This window comes from Beta vulgaris, chromosome 6 (genome assembly GCF_026745355.1).
Source record: "Beta vulgaris subsp. vulgaris cultivar EL10 chromosome 6, EL10.2, whole genome shotgun sequence".
In the NCBI taxonomy this organism is placed as follows: Eukaryota; Viridiplantae; Streptophyta; class Magnoliopsida; order Caryophyllales; family Amaranthaceae; genus Beta; species Beta vulgaris.
In genome coordinates, this window is record NC_079207.1 from 8,688,311 (window position 1) to 8,711,449 (window position 23,139).

A 23,139-nucleotide genomic window follows, 5' to 3' on the forward strand; every position below is an offset into this window, starting at 1 on the left:
CGTTACCATTCCTCTCAGGGTAGGGTCTAACTGTGCGGAGTTTCAATCAGTAGGGCATTTAATGATTACTTATAATAATAAGGAATTAGTAGTTGGGATTTGGGAATCATCAATAGATCAGATTCACAATCTCCTTGTTTGGCATGTGATGGAGATATGTTCGAAAGAGAAGTTTCAGCTTCTAAATTTGCTTGATTGCCTTGAGGTCTGAATTTGTTGGGAATTGAGTCTTTAATCCTATTGCATTCCCACCGAAAACATGGAATTTTGTCAAGTTGGGATTATGATTTGCTAAACCAATTCAAATACTCACCAAACAGAGTTGATCTCCATCTTACTTACTCTCTGCGTGACGAAATACGGAAATACTAACAACATTTGGTATTATTTGTGAGAGGTAAAATATTCAATGTTGCTAGTAATTCATTACGAAAGAAGTACTATTATTACTAAAACCGCAAAGAAAAAGAGAGGAGAGAAATGTCTCACTTACTCAAATTCAACCAGATCAAAACTCGATATCCTGCTTTAAAATGAGTTGACTTTAAACTCATATTAAATTATATATATTTCTAAACAATAAAAATTATAATATCGTTGAAAAACAAATTTAAAGTAAACAGAAATAACTAAATGTTGAAGTTCATCTTGGGTTTGAGCTAAACATAAGCTCAACTCGAGATTAACTTATTCTATTTAATGTTCTTCTCCCACTTGCTTTAGCTTTCTGAGCTCAACTTTATGAAGATTTTATTGTATAACTTCTAAGTATGAACTGAACAATTAGCGTACAAATCATACTACTTCCTCCTTATACAAAATATCCCAGATTAAATTAGCACTTCAATACTCTTTTACATTTATACGAGTGTATATGAAACCCTTAACTCTCAATTCTCATCATAATCCTTCAAATAGATGAGAGTTCATTCTAAAATTTACTAGGAACATCCAGAGAAACTCCACACCAAGCTGCAGCGTATTGAGTTCTGACCCAAAGAGAGAGTAGATGACATTGTGACAACAATAGAATCGAAAAAACCGGACTTCATTGCAGGTATAGACGTTTTTGAGACAAAACTATGAGTATACAGCACACACAGGATCACAGGGCCAAATACCGGTAGGACTCAGAGTTAGTATGCTGGTTGATGGTTCATGTTTTCCAGACGCGAATGGTTCCATCAACACAGGCACTTATCATACAGTCCTTCGGACGATAACTTACACTTGTAACCTGGTGACATAGTGGAAAATGCATCGTCAATTCATCAGTAAGTATAGCATGTTGAGTAAATATACTTACAAAATCAACATATCTAAAATTTTCAGATACTACGAAAATACAACACACATAGGATCACAGGGCCAAGTACCGGCAGGACTCAGAGATGATATGCTGGTTGATGGTTCTCATCTTCTCCAGACGCGGATGGTTCCATCAACAGAGGCACTTATCATACAGTCGTCCTTCGGATGATAACTTACACTTGTAACCTGGTGACATAGTGGAAAAGGCCTTGTCAAGTCATCGGTAAGTATAGCATGTTGAGTAAATATACTCACAAAATTAACAAGTCTGAATTGTTCATCTGACACACAGATAAGGCAGTAAGTCTTCATTGACTAGAAATATTAACATTCAATATATAGCCGAAGATGGTGTCTGATTTAATGCTAAGGTTGCCATACTTATTTGACTTTCTAGAATTATCAGTATCCATCTCAAAGATTAAAACACATAGATAGTTCGCACGAGATCAGCAGAACTTCAATCATGGCCATCAATATGAAAATATTGATTCGCACACAAAAAGAAATAATATGCAAAAATTACATTAGGCGCACAAGTTAATGAATTGCTATATAGTTGCATCCATATTCGAATATTGTATTGGATATTAAAATTAAAGCAATAGCACTATATAAATTGACCAGGAACGAGAAAACTTAGGTAAGTGGACAGATAATACGACATGTAGTAAAAAATTTCAGGAGCATGGTGGGATTTGGGAAGGTAAGAAAAACACCCACGAGCAACTGGTTTTCATAAAGTCTCCTGTTCCCATAAAAGTTTTAAAGGAACCTACAATAACACTTCAGCCGGTGTCGGAACTCGTAGCTAATGAGCACAAGAAACAAAATAAACTTACTAACATTCACAATGCCAACCCTCCTTTAACTTTTGTTCTACATTCAGTGCCCCTGATTAGGGTTCAACCAACAAGTATTCATTAAAATTAATTGGAGGACGGGCGGAAGGGAAGGACATATCAAACTCATTTCCAAACAGCTTAGTACTAGTGTGAAAAGACCACTTGCAGAGGTGCAACACTTAGTGCACTTCAGACGAAGCATTGTTGATGTCTGGACAATATTCTTTATAGTCCTATTTCCAGCTCAAGAACATGAGATTGCAAGTTGCAACATATCTCAACATCAACAGTTGAACACCACATAACCAAGAAGCATTTTCCATGGAAACAAGATTGACACAAAGCACAAGCAAGAACAGGCATGTGCTAGATAACATTACCACTGAGGCATGAGCTCGGAATCTCGAGACAATAGATGCATCCACCAAATCCCAGAAGAAGATATAACCATCCTCGGATCCACCGGTCACATAAGCATCACTATTGGTAAGGCAGCAGTCAAGTTTGAATGACTAATGGACAAACACCGGAAAACAAGAAAAAAAATTAAAGATAAGCATCAAGACCTTAGATCTGAAAAGACCATACCTTACATGAAAAAATTACAGTGACGAATGAAGAGTTCCAAAAATACAGGTAATTGACAAATAATGTAGAATATGATAAATGCTTAAGCTTGAACTAAGACTACTTTGTGTAGAAAGTGAAAGACAGCATGTACACCTTGCACACATGACCTTTATATTCTTGCAGTAGCTCCCCAGAAGACCTATCATTATATAGTCAGTTAATGCATTGGCAAGGGAAATTTTCCAGTTAAAGCCTTCTACCAGCAAGAGGAATGTAACATACCTGTCGAGAAGACGTAAAGTAGAATCTAGACAGCTTGCTAATACACAGTTACCATCATTAGACAATGATATACAGTTGACAGGTTGTCCCAAGTTATCAGATAGTTCCCTGTATATATCCAGAAAGGATGTCTTAGTCTTTCAACAAAATGAATATAACTTGAAAGAAGATATGGAGCCCTTTAAAGCATTTTAAGTTAGTTCCTATCAGGCCCAACTTGACTCAGTCAATGCACATACCTACCAGTTCGAATATCAAATGTTCGGACAGTTCCGTCAACACTTCCAGCAATAATTTCACTATCCGTCAAACACACTGACATTACAGAGTCTTGAAAAGTGTCGATGATCTGGAATATCATAAACTTAAACATCTATGTCAATGATATCTAGAAGAAGACTTTCGAACCGAAGTTCCCAAACATCATTTAGATCACAGAAGCAACTCAAGCACTAAAAAGTGGACAACCTGAATTGGTTCAGCACTATGAGATCTACAGTCCCAAGCACGCACAGAACGATCATACCCAGCTGATACTACAACAGATGCATAAGCATTGAACTTCACTGCATTTACCTGGAAAGAATAAGGAGTTATATAGTTTTCCATAATGCATGGAGCAACAAACTATACATTAATGGCAGAAACATATGACGTGATGTTTAAGCAAAGGCGTTGAAGCAGTTGATTTATCTAGGGACAGAGGGAAACCAGTGAAGACATTGAAGTACTATATAACAGACACTGTAAGAACAGTAACTTGCGCTTTCTAAATATTGTCCAGGTGCGCTTTGAATATTTTTAGTAGTGGAAAAAATCAGCATGATAAGGACCTAAAATCAAGGACTCAAACTATATTCGCAAACAGGTAAAATCGAATAAATTTTATGAGTCGACTCAACAAGTTTTGAGCCATCTACACGATGTAGCCACAAGAGATCCTATCTTGTCTATCTTCCACAGTAACAAAAACTAATCCATTATAAGGCTAAAGCACCAGTATCATACGTCCATATGATATAATACTTGAGTACTTCAAATTATAGGATATCATATATAAGTCCTTGAAAATAGCTAGGTCTGAGAACGCACAGTATTCGTTCACGGGTCAAAGAAGAATAGCTATAAGCAATATCAGTTGCGCAAATAAGCTTCCCATTCAATCTCTTACCTACACCCTGTCTTGCTAAGACAAGGTGTCTTGAATAAGATTGTCTGCAGACAGTGGCGGATCCAGGAATATTTTATGGACCGGGCCAAATATATACAAAGTTAATTTTACCTTTTGTAAAATATGCAAAGTATATATTAAATGAATTAGAGAAAAGTTGAAAAGATATTTTACCCTAAAATACTCTATTATCAAACTTTTTAAACTAATTTGTAAATAGACCACATGAGATTTCAGTTTAAAAATTTGGAATGATAAAATAAATTTTTTAAATGCAAACACACCATGACACCTTGTACAAAGGAAAAGAAATGGGAAACAAAAAAGCAAAAGAAATGGGAAACAAAAAAGTAAAAGGGAAAGAAATATGAAAGGTGAGAAGCTTAGAGTAAGGTTCGAACACAGAACCAAACAAACTCAACAACAACAACTTACCAACTACTCTAAACTAGTTTTGTGCTTTTCTGGTGCATCAAATATAATTAACCATTTTTCTGATCATGGGGAGGGCCATGGCCCAGGCAAGCCCGCCCCTAGATCCGCCCCTGTGACTGCAGAAACTATTGACAAGTGACAACCCCCAATTATTTAAAAGCAGTGCTGGACCATTAAGCTCTAGCTCTTTGGATAGATAATACATTAGTAGCTCTCAGTGCACTAGCTATTTAATTTCATATCATGAAGACTCGGTATAACATCCCTCAAGAAAATTTTCAAATGCTTCAAACCTCAAACTTATTCTCCCAAAACCCACCAGAAACTAAAAAATGGAATTATAACCCAAAGCTCCATTTCGCATTAGCTCCAAAGGTTTCAAAAATCGATATATAATCACAAACTCAAAAAAAAATGAAATATCATACTTAACAATATGCAAGATGAGGTCATATCATTATTGTGGAATCCTCCTGAATGGATACATGAATGGATACAACAGAAAGAATCCTCCTGTACTTCGAATCCTGAAACTACCAAATCTCCACCTCTTCTTTGCTATAGTATCACCAAATAGAGAAGCAAACTTTGAAGTTAAGCTGCTTCTAAACTTTTTCCTTTTCTATGGGTTGAGAGAATCTTGATGTATGTTTATTACTCCATATGCATGCTAAAGATTTTTTTCATAGCAGAACATTTGAAATAAATTAAAAAGAGCAGTTGACAACAAGACTTCTGTGTTTTTTGCCAAGCTCCATTAAAGTTGTCGGAATGCCTTAAATCTGTAATTTGACGCTTCGAACAATCCAGCACGGGGTCTCGCTATATGGGGCTTACTCTTCCTTTTTTCTGTTTTGGGCCCTACTTTGGCCTATTTCATTTAAGTTGATTAGAAGGGTACTATATAAAGCTTCTAATTAACTTCTGCCTCCATATTTGGTAAATTGTACTCTCTTTCCTCTAGAAAGTAAATCAGTTTCTCTCCTATCTCTGGATGTAGCTAACATATTGTTAGTGAACCACGTAAATCAATGCATTATTCTTCTTTATTTCTTCATTTTTTATTGCTTGGCGTTATAACAGAAGTTGTGCAACACACTTGATTTTCATGCTCTGAAGGCTGAAGATATGGTTACATTTTGATAGGGAAAAAAAAAATGCATTTCACAAAAATCATAAGCCTTTTATATAGACAGCCAGAAGCGGCAAAGCAGGAGATTAGAAACAAGAGATACCATGATATGTCCGCAAAGAGAGAAGAATCACGAATTGGACTCCACAAAGAATTGTCGTATAAAAAGAGACAAAGATAATAACCCAACTATTCTCTCTGTGTGTGTTGGGTGGGGGGGGGGGAGGTCAAGTGTACGCAACAACTCTTGTAGAAAAAAGAGGTTGTGTCCATTAGACCCTCGATCTAAATTACAGAACAACCTGCTACTACACAGTAGATAGATAGTGCAAATATATGAAAAGCCACTTATAATATAATTAATTAAATCAAAAGTTATTGAATCTTTAGACTCCTAAAAAGTAAAAACTTTCTGCTATTTCACAATAATTGCAGCATTTGTTTTCTCAAGGTCTCCAATACATCTTCGCCATTGACAATGCATATGAAAGTTTTGTGTTTTAACTTGCAACCAGTGTCTTAGGGGGTTTCAAAATGTGTGCATTGCTTTCCTTTCTGATAACTAAATATGATTATCTCAAAGAACAACATAAAAGCCATCACAATTTACTTGAGAACCTTCATGTAGCATTAGTCAAAGGTGTCTGTTTGACAAAATAATTGCACTGCAGATGCCATTCATATTTAATAGCGAATTACAAAACCAGTTCAATGAACACCAACAAGATGAACAAAGCATGTGCATCAACTAACCTCACTATCATGTCCGCGGAACTTGCGAAGTACACGACCAGTAGATACATCCCAGTAAAAGATTTGACGGTCACCACCACATGATATAAGCTTTGAGTTGTCCCTGAGTTAGACATTGATGATTGGTTAGCAAACCAAGAAGAAGTATATGTTACACGACAGATGAAATCCTTCGACCCAAGCTAGAATGTCTTTATACTTGTTCCAAAATTGGCATATTCAATCACGTGAAAATGTATAGCATTATTTCAGTTAATATAAACAACTTCTCAACTAAGTCTAAACACATAAATACAAAAAAAAAGTTAAATGAAGATATGAAATTAGCATCAAGTCACGTGTATGATTTCGCAACTTTGAGCTCATCTTTCCACTAAAGAACTTCAACATAGTAAAAGGCAGGTGAAAGTATCGTTGAGTAAACGGGGGAGGGATTTGAAGTTGAACTTCTACTTGATGCTATAAAGGTTTTAGAGAAATATGTTAAACTTATCCAAAAATAAAAGTGATAATCTAGAGATTTACAATAATGTGACCATTCAAGTGTACCATACTCATATGGAGATAATTCGTAGACTATCCCAACATAAATATAGAAAGGCAAAGTTTACATAAATATTATACAGAAACGCTAACAAGTGGAAATCCAAGAGACCAAAAAAGGACATTCAATTCAAATCAAATTGGGGAATTTGTGGCTGAAATTGTTAGCATGAGAAGGCTAAGACACAGAAACTTGATCCAACTCTTGGGCTATTGTCGAAGAAAAGGAGAGCTTCTTTTGGTTTATGATTACATGCCTAATGGAAGCCTTGATAAGCTCATCTTTGTGAAAAAGGAAACTGATTCTGTCCTTTTTTGGTCTCAGAGAATGAACATTATCAAAGGGGTGGCTTCTGCCTTACTATACCTTCATGAAGAGTAACATAAATATTATATGTCATCTAGTTTAGTCGGTAACATCATACAGGGGTGGTATCCAAGAGACCAAGACCCAAGTGCACTTTTCAACCCACTCAATCACATTGATAATACACACATGCCCATCAAATCCAATCAACAAAGTCAGCCCTAGAACTAATAAGGGTAAAATTATATGTCATCTAGTTTAGTCGATAAAATCTTACGGGGTGATATCCAAGACCCAAAAACAAATCCCGTCTACATAACTGCGCTTTTCAACCCACTCAAATCACTTTGACAATACCCACATGCCCATCAAATCCAACTCACAGAGTCATCCCTAAAGCTAATTAAGCTAACATTATTTGTCATCTAGCTTAATTGGTAAAATCTTACGACGACGAGTGGTATCCATTCCAAAACACCTGAGAACAAAACCCGTCTACATAACTACGCTTAGTCGCTCTCTAACACCAAAAACATAATGATTTGCCAAAAACATAATGATTAGCCAAAAACATAGCCATTAACAATTGACAGAAATATAGAAAGGCAAAGTTTAGAGAGAGAAAGTACGAGGTAACATGGACGTCGCGGACTTCACGGCCATGAGACTTGTAGGTTTTGATGTGAATGCCACGGTGAGGATTCCAAAGACGAATAGTACGGTCTTTGCCACAACTCAGACAGTAATTTCCATCGCCATTAAAACGGGCTGCTAATACGCCGCCTTCGTGCCCTCGAAGCACACTTGCCTCCTTCGTCGGTAACTCCTCCCCGCTCATTCTCTCTCTTCCTCCCTCCAAGTTATTCAATTGGTCGAGAGTGGAGACCGCCTACTAAGGGTGGTAAGTTATTCGGATAAAAACTGAAATCCAATTCAAATCAAATTAGGGCTAGTTCGTTATCGATTTTTATTTTCAGTTTTTATTTTTTTTTTTAAATTAAAAACCAAAAACATGAAATCAGACAAAGTGATTTTCCCTTTTTAGTTGCTAGTTTTCAAAATCATCATGTTCCCAATAAATTTGATTATTTCTTTATTTATTATAGGACATATATCATATGATTTTGAAAATCAAAAAACCAAGATTGAAGTTTTTTGAGAAAATGGATTTGTAAATTAGATTGGGTTAAGATGATTGGATCCAAAATTTTAAAATAACCTAATAATAAATTGTTGGTCTTGTAAGAAGAGACCGTTTACTTCTAGTTTAAATTAGACGCAGCCTAAGCCCAATATTAAGAAGAGAACATGTCAACTTTTTAAAAAAATATTGTGACTAGTTTAATCTATTTAGGGAGTAGTGTAATCTATTTCGTAACCAGTTTAATTGATTCAGTGACTAGTTTAATCCGTTTCGTAAGACTACCGAGTTACTTTGTTGAAATTGTCTGTTGTAGTTCAAGAATCAAGAAAACAAATAAAGGAGAAGAAATACCTAGAATAGTGTTAGGTTAGATTGAAATAGAATGGCCTTGTTAAAAAAAATCAATATTTGGTTCGTCTAATTTTATACCGCGTATTCTAATAATTTGTGAATAGCAAAATGTTGTATATGCCATGAACCATCTTTTTTTATTGATTTACATAGTGACCAACTTAAATAGTGCAGTTATCATATTCTTTAATCTATTTAATAACTAATTTAATCTATTTAGTAAGATTGTAGGATTTTTTTAAAGAATTATGTGTTGTAGTTCTAGATTAGAAGGGAAACAAAAATAAGAGAAGAAGAGAAACGAGTAGATTAATGCGAAATGTCTAGGTATAATGTTGGGTTAGAGTAATGAGATCTTTCTATATCAAAAAGAAAGAATAAAGAAGCGCCTGCTTAACATAATGGTTCAACTAATTTTGAACAAGCTAAATCTTGCTCCTTAGAGGTCTTATATAGGGAAAAAAAAATGGGAAAGAAATTGCACACTATGAGCCAATTGTTTTGCAAACAACAGAATTGCAAGAGTAATTGTTTGTAAAGCTATACTTTGAGCTAGATACAACATAAAAGAAAGTTTTCCATCCTTAACAATATATATACCCAGTTACCTGTCTTCTACACACCCACCTAATTTGCGCGACAACCGGAAGAAGAGAAAGTGTGGCTAACAAATGATGGTTTTGTAACTAAATATGATTATAGAGAAGACATTGAATTACCAATAGCAATACTCAACAAGTTAGAGGGAGCATCATGATTTTTTGTTATCCGAAACTATGGCATTAAACGCAAGGATATGTGGCGATGTCCCAAAACTTGCAGTTCTTCTAGATTGTTGTGTCCCTAATTGATTCAATGAAGCTTGCACTTCTGAGCCCAAATTATAATCAGAATCAGCAGAATCACGGATTAACCCATCGCTGCCCCTTCTCTTCATATCCCCGGTCCCATAAAAATCACGTCGTTGAGATAATTTAAGAATATCATCACCAATCTCCAGATCATCTTCGACTTTAGTTCGTCGATCTTCACCGGATTCTTCAGCAACCTCTGGCATATGTCTCATGGGTATCCTCGGCGCCTCTTCTTGTATGAATGCACGGAACTTGTTCTTTGAAGGCTGAATCTTACTGCAGAACGCTTCTAGGAAGTTGGGAACGCAACCACGATCAAATGCATTGCGCCTGTTGTCTGCTCTGTATCTGAAGTTTTCATATGTGGTCTGAAAAATGGAGATACAAGTATGAAGTAGCATAAATTTAAAATACCCAGAGAAACAAACAGGTTTCTGTTTTTTTCTTCCTCTTTTCAGCTGTGTTTGAAAAGAGGGGGCTGGGGATAGGGGGCAAAAGCAGATAAACTATAAAGCAAACAGGTTTCTCCTTCCATTATCCCTTTTGAAATGGTGTGTGTGTGTTTGGGGGCTGGCGAAGAGGGGTAACCCCCCTGGCAAGAATAATTCCCAGCTTCTTACTGGATTGTGCCAAACTGCCAATTGCCTAGATGTTTTTATGTCTCACCTACATATGTAATGAGATTACCCCACTAAAGGAGATATAAGAGCGAACATATCCAAGTTCATCATTCCAAATCCAGCTCTTGACTATGGCAACAGGTTAAGATCAACTTCTCAGCGATGGAAATGGACGATACTTGTTGCCAGCACTTACTGGCTTCTCCGACAGATCCGCAAGAGTTTTTAAGAGCTCTGTGACTTAACCCAGATTACTGCCTTGGAAAAGGGTATTTTATTTATTTCTCATAATCGCAGGTTAAGAATCATGTGATCACTATTGCGCGGCCAGTGGTTGTGTTGCAGCAACCTCCTCATGGTTTTCTTAAACTTAATAATCACAGAATATGATGAAGGACTGGCTTAGTAGCTACCTCGGGGGGGGGGGGGGGGGGGGGGGGGTTGCAATGAACCTGAGAAGTGATTCTTTGGTACCTCAGTCCTTCATTAAGCCTTATCTCCTCTTGCTCGAGATTTGATGGTAAAGCAAAAGGTTGATCATTCTTCGACAGTATGCAACACTAAAAGCTGACCATTGAAACCGGTGTTGCCTATATCAAAACAATAATTGAGGACATTGGGTAGTAACTCCAAATCACAAGTTGGATGGGAAAAGTAGCAGCGGATTTTATCAGCTACTGGATAGAGGGAATGGACCACTGAATTCTCCAACAGCCAGAGAATGTTCGAGCCCTAAAGTAGCTAGAATGGCTTTGGAACTGAAGGAAGACAAAAGATTTTCCTCATACTGCCGAGCCCTGGCAGCAGCATATGAGGTTGAGTACAAATCATAGGGATGCAAGAGTATGCTTTCTCCTTATTTACAATGCTATTTTCTCATATATGGGGTCTGATGTTTTTATGGTTATGTTTCTTCCCTGGCTTTGACAAAAAGCCACTAGTTATCTTTGGACATTGCCTGATGCTTGATGCAATGATCTAGTTTGGTCTCTTTTCTGTACCAGAAACAACATTGTTCACAAAAGGAAATGAGTCCTGTGCTTTTGAAAGTGAACGGAGCTCAGTCAAACAAAACCACATCATACACACAACACCAGACCCTCATAAAGATGACTCCATATAGTTGGTGCTTAAGCTCCTACTCTAGTCTTTTCAGAAAGGCAACAGCAGAGAATGGCACACAAGCCATGAAACAACCAAACTGGAAACAAGGAATTGCCAAAGCGAGCAACTAAATGAGTCAGATAAATACCTGGTTTGTGCTTATCAAGTACAGATGGAAGCCTGTGAGACCCCCAACAAACCACAATGCAATAAAGCAGTACGACATTAGGACCACAGAAGCTGGTGATTCTTTGATGGCCTTCCATACATTGCGATGCTCATCAACAAGAAATTTTATGTGCAAAGCTGACAGTGAGAATACGAAGATGCAAAGAAGGGTTGCAGAAGAAATGAACATAAAGAAGAAACGGTAGTTGCGCTGCAAAAATATAAGATAACAGACAAATGTCAGACGAGCTATCACAAATGATTTTCCTGTAACATATTGGAAATTTGACGTGAGAGGAACAGAAAAACCTAGTCCTTTAACAACCAAAGTAATTGCAATAAGGTACTCTATGCATGTTTTTATAGTAAAATATTCTCCCAGTTCTCTAAAACAGCTCAAAATCAATATTACATCAGGACTGATCTACATGTAAATTGCACAGAGATGTGTTAAGCTCTCCTCAGTCACAACTTCACATATTTCTTCCAGGAATCAAGGACAGCAACAAGTAATAAAGTTGCACTACGACGTCCAGAGATCTCTCTACCAGGTATTCATCCAGCACATCACAAAGAAAATTTCTATCCACCAACTCAAGAAAGGGGGAAAGAGGAGGGAGAGATCAGAATAAGAAGAGAGAGTGGGCCCAGGGTAAGGAAAAAAAAAGAAGGAAGCAGTAACAGAGGAATATGAGCAAAGGAAAAAAGAAGCAACAGGAGCATAACAGAGCATATTAAATTTGGAATATAGATACTTAGTAGAATCCTCCATATTGAACCCATGAAAGAGATCCAGATTCCAGAGTCTCAATGAAAGGCTGTCATCTTTATCAAATTAAAGATAATCAGCAAACTGGCTAGAAGTCATACCATTAAGGCATCTACCTGGAACCACTCTTAAGGCTCTCAGCTATCACATTGCATTTAGGAGTCATATGTATGCAGCTTTACATTTCAGAGAGACTTCAGACAGGACCTTAACAGGAAATCCCGCATTACCTTTATAGATGAGGACACTTGTACAATAATCTCAACTCTTTTTTTACCACTACGAGATTCGCATTTTTTTAATGATTGTACAAGTACTTGATGAAACAAATTTTCCTATCAAAACTCTTGGATATCCAACTCTACTAATGATAATCTCATGGTAATTCAATATATGCCAACAATAGCAGAGGAAAGAACAAATGTCCACAAGCACTGGAGAAGAAACTGAGTACTGAGATTGTAAAGCTGCATACCATTCCAATACATTGCCCAACCCAAGGACAATGGTGATCAAATTTCTCCACACAATTATTGCATATCGAGCAATGAGAACAACGAGGTGGACGATATAGCATACATGTTTCACAGTACTTCACTTTAACAGGAACACCATTAACAAGGACTTCTTTGGTACGAGGGAATTGCAGGCTTGGTGTTGGCCTGCCACCAGCCTCAGAAGACTCGTAGCAGAATTCTTCCTCTGGTGGATGTGAGTTTCGAGGAATGATTCCTGGATCACGGGCTGAAGTAAATAAAAGAAGAACCAATACCTGTCATCATCAGCAGAAAATTTAAATCATCCAAAACACCACATTGCACAGTATGGAATTGTATGTGGAAAAAAGAATTACAAAAAAAATAGACAGAAACGCTAACAAGTGGAAATTTTAAAACTGGAAACTGAAGAAAGGATATTAATATGTTGATCTTATTTATATAAATATTTTTCTTAAAATTTTCAAACAATATCTATTACCTTTTCTAGGAAGAAAAATTATGACTTCTAACTTACGTTTTGATGATTAATTTATTTTAAAAAAAATTCAAGTCCCGACTCCACACCCTCTTTTCTTGCACTTCATACAAGATTTACCCACAAGGCCACAATGGACAGGTTGTGTTCTTCTCTATTATCATTTCTACTCCCTTGTCTCTGCCTTACTTTGCCCAACTACAAAAACACCATCAAAGCAGCTCTCTATGACAATCAAAAGCCTCAATTTTTCTCCCTGCTTCCTTTAATTTATACCCTATATTATCGACCACCTTTCTCTTGCATGTAAACCCTAGATCTGCGAAGAAAAGGTTCGGTCAGCAACTAGGATTTTTCATAGCTATCAAATAAGGTTATGATTTTTTCTAAATCATATTTTAGGGCCTGAAATGCGCTGGAACGTTTCACAAGTTCACTTACCGCTTCAAGTACATTTTATACCCATTTGCATACTGGTATCTAAAATGTGCCTGGTATGATGAGACAACACCTGCAATTTTCCTGCTTCATAGTCTAAGAACGCAGATGGGTATGCATGGAAACAATAATCCATAGATTCCTGGTGAACTATGAGAAGCAGAGCAGAGCAAGGAAAGAAGAACGTGTATGTGTGTCATAAGACTAGTAAAATTCATCATAACAATGCAATAGTTAGAAATGAATAAGGAAACTACGGAGATAACCTTTTCCTATAAAGTTTAAACTAAAAATGACTACCAAATACAGTTTGACTGATCCGGTAGGCAGTTAAAACTTAAAATTCGGAGAAATGTTCAATTCAAACTATCAGCTCTCTCAAAGGTATATCTGATTCATTAACTCTGGGCATCTTTTGGATCAGATCCTCTTTTAACAAATTTTTTTTAACCTTCCCTTATATGGCTCTCCATAGCGATTTTGATAAATTGAAAACGACAAGGCATGTTTTACCAGCCAAAATTGATAATAAAAAAATAAAGTAATTGAAAACCAAGCATTTCATAAAATAAGCATTAAACTGGAATAAAGATTCAGATGACTAACGTAGATAGTGAAGACGATGGCTACCACCAGTATGGCATATCCAGCATTATGTGATGAGAACTTATGGAGAAGATTACTTGCTACAAAAGTACAAAAGATAACTGAAGGCACAAGTATAAGTAATACAGAAACTGTAAGTGATCTAGCATCCGGTCCAAATATCAGCCTCCCATTGCATAAAAAGATCTGCAAGAGACAAGAATTCCCAGCAATGCAAAAAACGAGAGGTGTTAGTCAAGAGGATCAACCAAAATTTTAATAGGTACAAATATAATCCAATAAATGAAGTAGGTAATTTTGCAATTTCTGAATTCCAATGACATAAAGTGCTGCGTCATCTAAAAATTCCTCTATGAATCTTTTGTTACAAAGAAACATGAAACATATTAGGAAACGATACACCACAACAGAGAGATAATCAAACATCCATATATGTGATTTATGAATTTTATACCCATCATTACTACTGCTTTAGCCTCTTACACAAGCAACATACGACTAATTTGATTCCTCTCTCAGACTACCCCCACAGAGAAACTGTCTCCTTGAATGTGAAACATAAGCCTTAAAGAATGGGAAGCATAAGGAAGCTAAACTGATATTTAAAACCTAAGGAACTAAAATTATTTTTGCAAACATTCCAAGAGGGGAAAAGGTGACAATTATACAAGGTAGTAGTGGTCTCACAACTTCAATTCAAGTTGATAGGTTATTTCAAAATGGAAGAGGTTAAATAAAATACAAACAAATTCAGCACAACTTCCAATTCAAGAATATTATAGGACACAAAGATCCAGAAAAACAAGTCCGGCTCATTTGAAACTCTATCAACCTATAACAAGTCACTCTGATTAGGTTTGACTCAATTTCTCGGGAAGATTATTGCGAGTTCGGGTTGAACAATGCTTGTTCCAGAACGGAGCACTCGAATTAGGGTTGGCAGAGGGAGTTAAATTTTTTTAAGATTCCTCTTGATTTCCCTTTTCAGTGCAACATATCCAACCTTGTCAGAACAAAGTCTACAAATATAAGTATTATATAGCTAGTTGTAGTAAGCATAGTCATTCATAGCAAAACTGAAATATAAAAATCATGCTTAAAATCAATAAAAACTATATCAAGTCCAACGATATTGATACTCAAAGGTGTTTTTTGCAGAAAGCTTGCCATATTATGGGTTTCTGGGTCAGATGCGTCGGGTACTCGGGTCGGGCCCAATTGACTTTGACCCAAAAAAGAATTCTAAATTGTTCAGGGATAAAATCGGGTCTATAGTCACAAAATCCCACAATTCTGGTGGAGTCGAGTTATGCAGGTATGCTGGACTTCGAGAGCAACTAACAGTGCCTAAAACCTTACCAGATCTTCGAACTTTAAGAAGCAATGATAAGGCTGATTACCAAAACTCACATATTGTTAAGCATATTGAAATAAACCTCCTAACATATGATGGTTTCTTAAGAAAACCAATTTGGCAATTGACCATTGTGTTGCCATGAATACAACTGCAATTTCCGTGTTCCTTGGCCAAAAACTTATATCTGCACTGATTGTACAGCTACCTCTACACACAATATGACTATACATATACACACTCACACATACATTTATATATGTAGAAAGTAGGAAATATTAATCTTTCTCCTTTATTGGCTTATTAAAATGTTTGTGTGTCTCATTTATTATGAAGTAGCAAACATTGCTTTTAGGATCAAGATACAGCCTTGAAAACATCGAAGGGGTAAAGGCTACAACCACACTTACCCAGCCGGAAGGAATCCCCTTCATATTATCACGTTATTTTGTTGATATTGATACATGTATAAAAGTTTTTTAGTCAAATCCGAGTATACTAATCATGCGCAATTAAGAGACAAAGAAGCATATTTTTCAAGCACTAGCACAAAAGTCTAGTCAACACAAGCAATCACCATCTTGGTCACTTAGTAATGGCGGAAAGTATAGTCCTTTGAGCAAGGCTCGGTACAACACAATCGCATATGTTCCAACTGCAGCTCATATAGCACGATCACATGTGTGGTAAAGGAACTTGCATCCTTGAAGATACAATAAAAATTCAGGAGCAAATATCGGAGGCTACTTTCCTAACTCTGTTAGTGAATTGTGATTTGTGAAGCAAAATTACCAGCTACCTAGCTCGGTATTCTCATCAGGCACTTCAAGCTATCTACCACTTAGCAATGAGATCAAATAAGTAATTTCTTGACAAGAAACAAAGGGCCAAATACATAATTTCTTGACAAGCAACAAAGGTCCAAATAAGCAATTGAAAGTAGAATTTTTGAATTATGGTCCACCTTTATGGTGTTAACTTATACAATCATCCGGCGTAATTGAAGAAAAGAGAGAAACCTACAAAACGGAGTTTCATTTGTCTCCATTACTTTTCTCTCTATCTTCAATCACATGCCCAAGCCAGCTATTCGTTGTTTAAAGTAATAGCTAGGAAAGAGAGGAGCATATCCAGTACTTATAATGCATTTTCCATAAACTATTTAAGCTTTTTGAAAGAGTATTCAGTATTAAGCCTTTGGTGGGTCAGCAAAGCAAACTTTTGATAAGAGCAGAGAGGTAAAAGGATGAATATATCATGACTAGACATAAAATATACACTCCCATTACTCTTCTCAATCATGGATGAGTGGATGACCCTGAATGGAGTAATTCCCTCTGTTCTTTTTGAAAATGGATCGCTATCGCTATATGTTGCAATCATTGTATAAATATTAGCATAATTCAACTAAACAGTTACTTAATTACCAAGAAATGAACCGAACATTTTACATTTACCATGGACTACAGTAGTAAATTAGTTTTACTTCGCATTGACGACTTAATCTGTATATAACCTTAAAACAACATATGTATAAGGATGAAATATCTAAAATGTGCAAAAAAACTCCATTATCATAGTCCCCAGCACAATTTCCTTAGACAAGCGTGATTTGTCCTACTCTCCCAAATCTCACCCCACAGTTTACCCTCTCTAACCTGTCCTCCACTACCACCAAGGCACCAACCATTTTCTGTGAAAGCAAACAATACAAGAAACCTTCCAACAATTCTAGCTGTTTAAACTTTGGTACGGGCTTTGATAATAACGGAAAGAAGGACCCCTATAGCTACCTATGTCTTCACCATACTTGAAATTGAGTTCAGGTGTACTTATTAGCTAATAATTGAACATTCTCTAAAAGGCCCACGCCTTAGTAAATTAGCTTTACTACCTAAACATACATGGCCTTCTATGACGTAACTATATGAGTCCAAACCTGTGTATACGGCTGTTGTAGCTGAAGATGGACATTACCAAACCATTTCACAAGATGAAATATGAATTAAGATTTCGAAGAAAGAAAGTGCACTTGAAACCAGAGGGCATAAACGAAGGCAAGATAAATGACCTCAAGATCCTCTACAGCTTTAAGCTGGAATTACAGGACCGTACTAAAGCTAAAGTTTTGGAGAAGGGTGATTGGGTTCAATATGATGAGTGTGAAGTTGACAACTACCTCAAATCATGGAAAAGCCAGGTGCCATGGAGAAAGGGGCCAAACTATCTTCAGCATTATATACATCTCAAAACTGAGAGAACCACCTCAAACCTTCACCATTTTTATTTCCATGGTGTCCTTACATACTATATTTCTATGAACCACTAGCTATGTTGATTCCATGGCATAGCTACTTAGGTATACATCTTTTGATTCTTCATATAGAACAAAAAAGATGGATCACTTGTACCCTGGGATCTAAGGAGGTCAAATTGTAAACCATCTTGCGTAGAATGTTTTGATAGAGGCTGCTAATATTTAGACGAAGGGATTCTACAAATAGGTAGCAACGTAAGTCAAATAGATTATGATGTAGTTTGCTGGTGGTAATAGTAGTAGTGGAATCTCTAGGTACGTACTACACCCCAACCTTCCCAACATCACACACACACACAGCAGAGAGAAAAGGACAAAGAAAAAATTCATACCAGCTACAACTCCACGAGAGGAGTCACATAACGAATCTCGCAAGAGAGGGAAAAAAGGCACAAAGGTCAATGCACAGATAGGATATGCTACAAAGAATAAACAAAACCTCCCATATGGAGTCAGCCACGCAAATCCTTATGAATCGCAACTTCAATTTATTAGCCACATCCTTAAAAGAATGCAAGCTGACTCAATCCTGCCAACTCATCTACTTATTTGAGCTTGCCTCTTCTCTTTTTAGAGTCCCTTCTAAGGATTTTTTCACAACTCTTAAGTCTTAACTAATGTAGACAAAAGCCCAAGGCGCATTGAGGTGATAAGGATCCTAGTCCACCTAGGCACCTTCTGTGCGCCTTAATGAAGTTAGACGCAACTAAGGATAATTCATAAAACTGACGTAAAGAAGGTGCCTAGGGTGCGACTCAGTGCGCCTTTTGTGCGCCTAGATGCCTTTTTTGCGCGTCGGTGCGCTTTTTGTGCGCCTAGGTGCACTTTTTTGTACGCCTAGGTGCGCTTTTTGTGTCTAGGTGCGCTTTTTGTGTCTAGGTGTGCTTTTTTGTGCCTTGGTGCGCTTTTTTGTGACTCTTTGAGGTCGCCTTGCCTAGCACAAAAAAGGTGCTTGAACCCAATAGCCTTGCGCCTGAAGCGCGTCTTTTAATACACTGGTCTTAATTGGACAATCTAGATAGCACCTCTCAACAAGCCTGAACCACCTAAACGTTATCTATAACATCTTTTCTCTAAGTAGAGGTGGGGTACACCTTTCTAATTGCTTCATTTTTTTTCGATTCTTTTTGGCAAGATTGCAGTCCACCATTACTTCACATGCTTGGCCCAACTGAGAAACAATATTGATCCATAGAGTATTTTAATTCATCAGCTAACGAAGAGAATCTTCCTGAAGTTCAACAAGAATCTTCTAATCAAATATGACTCTTAATGAGCTTTTCATTTTATCCCCCTCCCCAGCATTTATACGATTTGAAGTATCCTCATAAATCTGCCCAACACATTTAATTATAGACCTAGATACTTGAATTTAGCCTTAGCATTTCCGGATCTTAAGTATACCTATCTGTTATAAACTTGCATTCAGTGTTTTAGTTATATGCAACTTAACCGATACTCACCAAATTCTAGGTCATACTTAGACTTAAGCTATTCAATTTCCAAAATGTAATTATGAAAATTGAATAGGGCCAACAGAACTTCGTAAAAGGTATAGAAGTACAACAATGTTGCAGAAGCTCTACAGCCCCAGGGTATTTACATTGGAGATATGACAGCCCATTGACCTCATCCTTTTCTTTCTTTTCAGCTAATTTTCTCAACCCATTCGGCTCCTGCAAGTAGCACCATATATAATCTGCAGCACACCTTTTCACAAAGTTCACAGATAATCAGTGCAAAAAGCCTTCGACCCAACAAGGACTTTTCACCGCCTAAGCAAATATTATAGCGACACAACGGCGGCATAACATTGGTAGATCCTTCAATTCACCATCCATTAGCTATACAGCTCATTGCATCCCTTAAAAATTCAGCAACCCGGATACCCAATATATCAATCTGTAAGCAGCTAGCAATGACTTCCATTGAGCTACAACGTCAGGACTCAGAAATTATTTTTAACACTAAAAACACCAAATGAATATGATGCATACATCTTTACTCCCTTAACCCAAAATCTTAAACCTAGACCCATAAACACAGCATTTCACAGTTGTTAGCAATTATATGGTCACTTTCTAGGGAACTAATTATATGAATAGAGGCCTGTGATCTCCCATAAAGTTTCCGCTTTGACTCTAGCAAACAGAATAATCAATGAGTATAGATGAACCTAATCTACAATTTATTTTCTCATCTGCACTTTGGAAGAAAAGAATTACTCCCTCCATCCTTTTTACGATTGCTCCACTAGACTATATATTTAGTTTCTAAAATTTTGGTTGCGTGAAATTGATGAGAGAAAAAATTGGTGGTGGACCAAAAGTGGTGTGTGTGAAAGTAAAGTGGTGGTCCTCATTGCCAATTATGATATGGGGAAAACACAAAGGGGTAAATGAAAAATGAAATTTGGGCAATCTTAGCGGGACAGAGGGAAAAAAAGGAAAGACCTAGTTTTGACCAGCATTGTAAAGAACTTTCCAAGAAAATCATTAGCATGGATCATTAACTATGTGAGTGACACCAGCCACATAGTAGTACACCACATGAAAAGTTATGCAGCTGAGTTCAAGATGACAAAAGGCAACCTGTAAGATGAAAACATTTCCATACCTAGAAAATGCTGAAAACCAATGAAAAGGCTTTAACGCATGGAAAAGAAGGAAAGAAACACATGATTTCCCATATTCATTGTCCTTCAATTATTTGAAAGTTATTACTCTCAGATTTCTTTCCCTCCACGTCCTAAAACGCAGAATACAACAAAGGACATAAATCAGGAGAGAGCAATTACATACAAAAAAAATCATGTGGGCTAGGGGATGACAATTTCTACCAAGACACTGAACCCTGAATTAAGCGCTAGAAAGTGGGAACATGCTTTATGGAGCCAACAATCTCACTAGAGTTTTATTTGGGCCTATATAAATATCTTCAGAGAAGTGAACAAGCTCATCCTGAAGAAACTTATCAAATGTACCCTGGGTCTAACTTGGATGCTTATAGAGAAGATAAGATTTGGGATGGCATGATTTTGCCTTCGCCATTGTCACTCCTCTCTGGAATAGAATTCGCAATCTTTCCTTATCTATGTCTAAGGACACACAAAACAAAGAAAAGCCAAACTAATTTCATGATTGGTTGGAGCTAGTCTTAAAACACCCGTATATACTTATTCTTTGTTGATCAGAATAGCTTAGTTCGCAAGCATAATTCCCAACAATCAGCAATTCCACCTCAACATGTACTCATGATCAGTTTACAGTCAAATAACCCACCTTCTTTTTACCTTAATTTACCAACCTGCTTACCACTTTATAACCCAAATCATCAAAGAAATGCATATTCATGCTCCTTCCCAACCATCATACCAAGGAAACCAGGTGCATACTGTATAGAACCGGGCTAGTCGATATCATCCGATTTCCCCCATTAACTAGGAAGAAGTCCAGCTCTACTCCTAAATTGACAGCTACTTATGTGTAAATCTAGTTACTCAACTTTTCCATTCATCAATATAGCTACAGTATCACATCAGGATTCAAACTGATCCCAGTCAAAAATGTCCTGCCAACAACTGCTCAAAATTCCACCAAAATATTATCCTTTGACCAATCTTAAACATTACACCCTACCCAGGTCAAAAATCCCACCTAAAACCGCAAACAAAGCAAAACCCAGATCAAATTACAACAAATCAAACAAACCCAGAAAAAATTCACACCCCAATTATGATGAACAACAACAATTAAAAAAAGTTACAAAAACAACGCCAGCTCATCAGTACCCAAGTTACAAAAATCAGCATATACCCAGATGAAATTACATCAAATTAAGACAACCCAGAAAAAATCAAGACGAAATTAAGCTGGAATTATGAATCAGTAACAAAATTACAGAAGAAAAAAAAGAAGATAAGAGAAGAGAGAGAAATAACAATCTCACATTGCTTCCTTTCCAAGCTTGATAAACTCGCTTAGCCATTAGAAAACAAAAGAATGAGTGTAGAATACACCAATAGAGAATCGAAGATTCGTAACTTGTTGTTGGTAACTTCTGCTCATTCTTCACAGTCTTGGAAGTCGTGCAAAGAGGAGAGAGAAAGTGAAGAGAGAGGCGGTTTAAGGGTTCAAAAAATATGCGCTGAAATTAGTAATTTCATTCACGACGACAGTAATGAGTTTCCTCTGTTGCCTTTCCAGTACCTGCTTTTTCCACACTTTTCTTTAATCTTATAAAATAAGGATCCTATCAAACGTAACTTTTCGCACGTTAACTCGGCCTGGATTTGAAGGTAGACACTAGACAGGAGACACTACTTTGTGAATAGTGAAATGATAAGTGTAAACTCTCTATCAAAGTACATTTAAAGTCGTGTTCTCTTCACTTTAATAAATTAAGTTCTAGGTCCAATAAGTTCAGTTTAGTTTAGATAAGTTTGAATGAGGTTCAATCAGGACAATAATATCTAATCAGGTCTAATAAGGTCCAATAAGTTTCAATCAGGTTCAATAAGTTTCAATTAGGTTTAATAAGGTCCAATAAGTTTTAATCAAGAGCAATAAGTTTCAATTAAGTCTAATCTGGTCCAATAAATTCCATTAAGGTCCAAATAGTCAACGATCAATAAACATTTCTATTATTGTCCATTATTTTATTATTCAAATCAAAAGTAGCACAATGATTATATCGTATTATACTTGTATTAGACTTGATTGGACCTGATTCAACTTATTTGACCTTATTAGACTTAATTGGAACTTATTGTCCTGATTGGACTTGATTGAAACTTATCTGAACTTAACTTATCTTATCTTATTAGACCTGAAACTTAATTTATTAAGGTGAAGAAAACACACCCTAATAAAAATCGAACTCCCAACTTTGAAACTATAAGATTTTTTCCTTATCATTGAGTCAAGCTTAGCTGAGTACGTAATAAAGAGAAGATTGTAGCAGAGGGGGAGAGAAGAGAATCACGTGTTAGCCTAATGACTGGAGCTCCCAAGTCCCACCTCACAACCTTATGGTCGGGAGTTCAACTCTCATCATCCGTATGTTTGTGTGGATATCTGTTTTTGGGTATA

At 36.7% G+C, this 23,139-nt stretch overlaps 2 protein-coding genes across 8 annotated transcripts; both read right to left on the reverse strand.

The window, feature by feature from the left end:
• Window positions 1–524: 524 nt before the first annotated feature.
• LOC104895481 (uncharacterized) lies at window positions 525–8,264 on the reverse strand. Of its 4 annotated transcripts, none has more exons than XR_007275053.2 (9): window positions 7,979–8,264; window positions 6,500–6,602; window positions 3,477–3,584; window positions 3,248–3,381; window positions 3,009–3,116; window positions 2,880–2,925; window positions 2,537–2,668; window positions 1,355–1,497; window positions 525–1,237 (listed from the first exon to the last, which is right to left on the reverse strand). XR_007275053.2 is itself a non-coding variant. In XM_048646018.2 (9 exons), the coding sequence occupies exons 1-8, from the start codon at window positions 8,185–8,187 to the stop codon at window positions 1,414–1,416; spliced, it is 915 nt and encodes a 304-aa protein (XP_048501975.1). In that variant the 5' UTR covers window positions 8,188–8,263; the 3' UTR covers window positions 525–1,237; window positions 1,377–1,413. The 4 variants fall into 4 exon arrangements, 3 of the variants coding, with proteins under 3 accessions (XP_048501975.1, XP_048501974.1, XP_010680304.1); XM_048646018.2 differs by having other exon boundaries at window positions 1,377–1,497; window positions 3,248–3,372; window positions 7,979–8,263; XM_048646017.2 differs by having other exon boundaries at window positions 1,377–1,497; window positions 7,979–8,263.
• Window positions 8,265–9,311: 1,047 nt separating this feature from the next.
• Window positions 9,312–22,240, reverse strand: LOC104895482 (protein S-acyltransferase 8). 4 transcript variants are annotated; one of them, XM_010682003.4, is made up of 5 exons: window positions 21,998–22,240; window positions 14,379–14,564; window positions 12,835–13,131; window positions 11,571–11,801; window positions 9,312–10,066 (listed from the first exon to the last, which is right to left on the reverse strand). In XM_010682003.4, exons 1-5 carry the CDS (start codon window positions 22,034–22,036, stop codon window positions 9,596–9,598), a joined length of 1,224 nt encoding a protein of 407 aa, XP_010680305.1. In that variant the 5' UTR covers window positions 22,037–22,240; the 3' UTR covers window positions 9,312–9,595. The 4 variants fall into 4 exon arrangements, with proteins under 4 accessions (XP_010680305.1, XP_048501971.1, XP_048501973.1 ...); XM_048646014.2 differs by lacking the exon at window positions 21,998–22,240 and adding an exon at window positions 19,653–20,616; XM_048646016.2 differs by lacking the exon at window positions 21,998–22,240 and adding an exon at window positions 16,310–19,596.
• Between the last annotated feature and the right edge of the window lie 899 nt (window positions 22,241–23,139).

Bases quoted from the DNA above. Each gene is read 5' to 3' on its own strand.
- LOC104895482 (XM_010682003.4), bottom strand. From the start codon at position 22,036: ATGGCTAAGCGAGTTTATCAAGCTTGGAAAGGAAGCAAT. The intron at 13,132-14,378 runs GTTAGTCATCTG...TGATGATGACAG, and splicing joins CCATCGTCTTCACTATCTAC to GTATTGGTTCTTCTTTTATT. The intron at 11,802-12,834 runs GTATGCAGCTTT...ATATTTTTGCAG, and splicing joins TTGGGCAATGTATTGGAATG to CGCAACTACCGTTTCTTCTT.
- LOC104895481 (XM_048646017.2), bottom strand. From the start codon at position 8,187: ATGAGCGGGGAGGAGTTACCGACGAAGGAGGCAAGTGTGCTTCGAGGG. The intron at 3,585-6,499 runs GTTAGTTGATGC...TATTCTTTCCAG, and splicing joins TCCGCGGACATGATAGTGAG to GTAAATGCAGTGAAGTTCAA. The intron at 3,117-3,247 runs GTATGTGCATTG...GGATATATACAG, and splicing joins TTTGATATTCGAACTGGTAG to GGAACTATCTGATAACTTGG.